Source organism: Morone saxatilis, unplaced genomic scaffold, assembly GCF_004916995.1.
Source record: "Morone saxatilis isolate NCDOM2014 unplaced genomic scaffold, NCSU_SB_2.0 Contig0, whole genome shotgun sequence".
NCBI lineage: Eukaryota > Metazoa > Chordata > Actinopteri > Moronidae > Morone > Morone saxatilis.
Window position 1 is genome coordinate 16,611,517 of NW_023339650.1, and position 5,268 is coordinate 16,616,784.

At 47.1% G+C, this 5,268-nt stretch overlaps 1 protein-coding gene across 1 annotated transcript; it reads left to right on the forward strand.

Moving 5' to 3' along the window:
* The first annotated feature begins 253 nt into the window (after positions 1–253).
* Positions 254–5,256, forward strand: si:ch211-37e10.2. The gene is made up of 5 exons (XM_035653426.1): positions 254–371; positions 577–1,268; positions 1,857–2,416; positions 2,828–2,894; positions 3,112–5,256. Exons 2-5 carry the CDS (start codon positions 608–610, stop codon positions 4,641–4,643), a joined length of 2,820 nt encoding a protein of 939 aa, XP_035509319.1. The 5' UTR covers positions 254–371; positions 577–607; the 3' UTR covers positions 4,644–5,256.
* Positions 5,257–5,268: the final 12 nt, after the last annotated feature.

The following is a 5,268-nucleotide window of genomic DNA, read 5'->3' on the forward strand; positions in this document are numbered from 1 at the left end:
GAAAAAGGATGACAGGACTGGAGAACATAACTTTGGCAATGCGTGAAGAAAATTTCCCCTTTGTTTTTTCTTTTAACATGGAAATGGGAGCCAATATTTTTATGTTGTGATTGAGAAAATGTTCCTTTCTGCCTTCATTCTCCTCAGTGGGGAATTCCTGTATGGAGAACAGGGAAGGTGAAGGGTTAATTTGTGGCCGGGGAAACCTGATGCTAATTAAGTCTTAGGAATGCCACATACTGACATTGTAGTGCAGAAGCCCTCAGAGTGGGTCAGGCATGAAGAGAGCCAGCAGTAATGCGTGTGTTTAATGTTTTTATTCCTTACTGACAGTCGGGGAAAGCCAGTCTCACCAAAGCCTGGAGCTGAAGGTAATGTTCTGTCAAGAACTGCAGATCAAGAGTCTCTGTGTCAAGCATGATAAAGTTTGTTTCTAGTAGTGACAGAGAGGGCTTTAATCTTAAAGGAGCAGATCAGTGATGGACGGTTTGCTGAACAGTTTTGGAGATTTTAAGATTTTTCCAGATTTATCATTTGGCAGTAGAAAGCGTAACGCAGATGTTTCTTCTTTTGCAGGGGGGTGAAAGAGGAATATAGCTGACGCAAAATGGTTTTAGTAACACCAGTGGTGTTGCTGCTGCTGTCTTGGGTATCACTGCAAGCTGTCGCAGAGATTTGCCGGGGGACGCACTGCTACGGCGCAGAAACCGGCGATCCAAGACCGTGCACCGGAGCGCACTGTCCGGGGAGCAGATCCTCCAGACCGCCGCGGCAGTTTAACCCGACAACGCACGGGAGAGCGGCGCAGATAGTTGCCAGCCAACACCATGCGTACCCGAGCTCTCCAAGAGCAGCATCGGAAGCCTACTCGGCTGTCCAGCCACTTCGCGGGCGGCACGGTGACACCAGCAGCGGCGGCACACGGATAAGAGCGCATGAAGTTTCACCTGCAGGGTGCACCGATGTGGAATGCGCCCCTCCTGTGAAACAATTTCAGCCCACCAATGACACCCGAGACTGTAGAGGGATCGAGTGCAGACTGCCGCTGAGGATACGGCCAAAACCTCGAGCAAAGTCTTGTGTGGGAGAGGGATGTCTGGTCGGTTCAGAGGAGAGCGTCTCCTCTGCCGCCGCCAGCCAGCTTCCTCCTGTCCATCTGTCCGATAGAGCCGCACAGTTTCTGGGAGATTTTCCGGAGCTTGGATATCCGTCGCCGGAACTTGGCGGCGCGCCTTTGGGTGTCCAGCTCACATGTGACATCAAACCAGGTCTGGTATCATCATCATCATCATCATCATTGTCATCTTAAAATTAACTGTTGTGTTTAGATTATTAGAGGCTGATTAACTTCCTTCCCGCACAATTGCGCACCGGTCTAACCACTGTGAGACATTTCTGGTTGAGTGATCTTCAAAAAAGTTGATGAATTATTATCTCTAGCCGAAAGCAGTAAACCTCTAAATTAACTAATTTAACCAAATACATAATACTCTGTTTGAATTTAACTTTATTTTCCCCACCAATGATCTGCAAAAGGAGGATTAAGGTGTCCAAAAGAAAAAGAAAGACATTGTTGACCTTCAGCCCAAAATGATATCTGCAGAGCAACTAGAGCAACTGGACTGGAAAAATGTCTCAGAGTCAATTGTCCAGAAAATGTAGAGTGCTTTGATGTTGGTCCATGTATAGGAAACTTTCATTGTACAGAAATACTTTACTTGCCATGGCTAGACCAATAGAATGGGGTCATTGGGTGTCAGTCTTAATCTCGTTTAATCACTTCCTCCACTGCAGTGTTTAACATTAACAACATGTCTGTCTGATCCCATCTTTCATTCTGCATTATTTCCTCTCAGGGGAGAATGAAGTTCCCTCAGAAGATGCCCTCATATTGCACCTCCAGCTGGCCAAGGGGCAGGAGAAGCTGGTGGAGGCCCTGCAAGCCCAGCAGGTGGTCATCCGCGACCTGCAGCAGAAGCTCGCAGACCAACAGGAGGCGCTACTGTCCCAGCAGAGGGAGATCCTGGACCAGCAGCGGCGAATGTATGAGCAGATGGATGTGGTGAAGGCCCAGTACGGCCTCCTCTCAGACACCGTCAAACAGGTTTCCTTCCAGGGCCTGCAGGGCGAGCTGCAGAGCTACTTTGAGAACCACCTGGCGGGACTGCAGAGCCAGGCCCGCAGCCATCTGCAGAAGTCCTACGCCGTCCACAAAATGGACATTGACTCAAAGGTGATGGATGTAGTTGGAGAGGCTCATTTTCCTCAACCTCTGCTGGGATGTCCTTCACCCTGTGGGCAGGAGGAGTTCTGTGATTTTCAGAGGGACCCGCCTCAGTGTGAGAAGTGCACCATGTGTCCACCGGGCTTCTTTCTGATCTCACAGTGTTCTCCTACTGCAGACAGGATGTGCCAGGTGATGTCCTTCAAAATAGCTATATTTCATTTTTTGGCTAACACCCTTGTTACTGTATTTTAAATACACTACAGTTTTCATGATGACAAGGCTGATATATTTTTTTATATTGGTCTTATCTCTAATGTGTGAAAACCAAGCCACTGCAAGTGTGAATGGATTTCTGCTGATAGTCATATGGTTGTATCAGTCAGTGGTTTTCGGCCAAACAAAACGACAGCTGATTTGGAGAGTAAATGTTTACCCTCTAGGGCCTTTGTGGCCCTGATTAGAATACAAAATTGAGGAGGCGCAAAATATTAGCTCTGCAGCTTCAGTACAAAAGCAAAAATACAGTCAAAATCAACTGAACCCTATTATTAACATTCAAAATGTATTCATGATGGCAATATTAATTTTAATGAATTGCAGGACAGAGATGAATGCCTTGAATTACCAAACATTTGTGGAGAGCGAGTGAAGTGCCTTAATACTCCAGGTGAGTTCAACGCTCATATTCTTTCAAAATAATTCATGCAATTTATCCCCAATCGTGGGGATTGTGAAAAAGTAATGTTACTATTATTACTAAATACTGTATATTATTATTTTCATTTTTTATACACTTTCTTCATATTTGATCATATTTAGGTACAATGCTGACTGAACAGAAAAAATATATTTTTTTGATTTTTCACTTCTCTTGAACTGCACAGGGGGGTTCAGGTGTCTGGGAGTTCCTGAGAGAGAGGCAGTAATGGGCGTGTGTGGTCGTGACTACTTCTACAACCAGGAGCTGCAGGAGTGCCAGGCCTGCTCTGACTGTGATGGAGAGCCTGTCGCTGTTTCCTGCACGGCTATCAGTGATGCCGTCTGCGGCCAGTCTTCGGAGAGTCGACTCTCCCAGTCTTGGGTGGCCAATGTGGCAGTTCCCCCTGCCCGGACCTCTGGCACACACATCTTCCCCGGGCTTCAATTAAACATCCGAGGCAAAGAGACCACTGATCTGCTGTCCAACGAGGCAGGGCAGGTGACGTTCCTGCAGCATGGCCTGGTGTGGTTGGATCATAACTTTGCGATAAAGCACAGCTGCAGGAACTTCCTTCAGGTGGGAATGAGGCTCAATGGGAGCCAGGAGGAGGAGGGTCAAGACCTCAGTGGTGTTCGCATTGAACAACCAGATGGGAAGTACTTCCAGGGTGTCAGTGTCAGCAGTGGAGTCGAGGTGGAGCCTAACCACACCTTCACTCTGCTGCTGAAGAGTCCAAATCAACACTGCAACCAGAGCAAGGATCTTCATGTCTATGATATCACCACTCCCTCTTTTAGCCTGCTCTGGTTGTCACATGATACTGGTGCCGTTGCTATGACGGCTCAGATGTCCCTGTTGGCACACTACCAGACCAGTTACCGCCCAACTTTCCGGATGACCTCAGTGTCTGACCCGTATATGATCATTCTAACCCATGACAACCGCGGCGTGCGCTTCACAGAAAGTGGTGTTGTAAAGTTCGTCCTCCAACAGGCGCTGTACTCCATGGGCCACACCTGCATTCGAGAGGGTTTCTCCCTGATTGCCTACACTAACCGCAACGGGACTGGCCAGGAGGCGATGCAAGCCTTCAAAACGGGCGTCAACTACAGGGACACCTCCATCACCCTTTCAGGTGCTGTGAGTGTGGACAGCGGGGACACACTTAGCTTTGAGATCACAACTCCATCCCAGTGCAACATTCGCTACTTTGGGGACAGCACTGGGATCAGTATGCTGAGCCTTATCTGGATTCCTTCAGCAGTGTCAACAGCCCTGACTGCTACTGTGTCCAGGACTGGTCTGCCCTTTGGAGCAGTCAGGAATAAGCCGCTGTTATTCCAGCAGATCAGCCCGGACACGGCACAGGTGCATTTGGCTCGCTCAGGGGAGCCAAACAGTCGGAAGAACTTTATATTCCACGAGAAAGGGACGGCGAACATAGCCCTCAACCTGAAGATGATACACTCTTGCAATATTGTAAAACTCACTTTGCAGCAGGTGGGGGGTCAGGGCAGGCAGGCGGGTCCTGTGGCTCAGCAGGTGTCTGGTTATATGCCCGAAGGGAGCCAGTGGGCCAGTATTGGGCTGAGGGCTTCATTTCAGGTCCAGAATGGTACAGCTGTGTATGTTACTCTGGACTGTATCCGTGGACGAGTCAACCAGATAACACACGAGGGCGGCACTAACATTTCAGTCCTCTGGGTTGCAGTGTGATCCAAGAAAGGATGAAGCCTTCAGTAATACACTTTGAGAAAAAAAAGACAATTTTGCACGATATTGAATTGCAGAGCAGATTCAACAATTTACCAAAATAAGGAAGAATAGTGGTTGATGAAAAACAATGTTATTCATCTATTACACATAGTTTGTCATATTATTGTTTTAAATGCATCACCTGTTTAGACTTTTATTGTGAAATTGGGTATGATCTACATACTGTAAGTACTGCTTTAGTTTGAAGTACTTCGGCTGGTTGAGCAGTGACCAATTCTTCATGGAATGTGTTTGTGTGTGTGTCTGTACAGTATGTTTGAGTGTGTGTGCATACATGTGCAGTGGTGCTTATATATTTGTGTATGTGCACGTGTACACACACATTGGCATGCCTACTTTTGCATATGTGTATGAGTCGTATGTATGTATATCCTCTGTTCCTGCACATATTTAACTTGTATGTAACAAATGTTTTTGTATTATATCGTTAGGCATTTAAAACAGTGGTTTGATATTTTGGGAGATATGCTTATTCGCTTTCTGGAGAGTTAAATCAAAGGATTGATACCGCTCTCAGAAGCCAGTTAGCTTAGCTTAGCACAAAGCCTGGAAACAGGGGGAAACA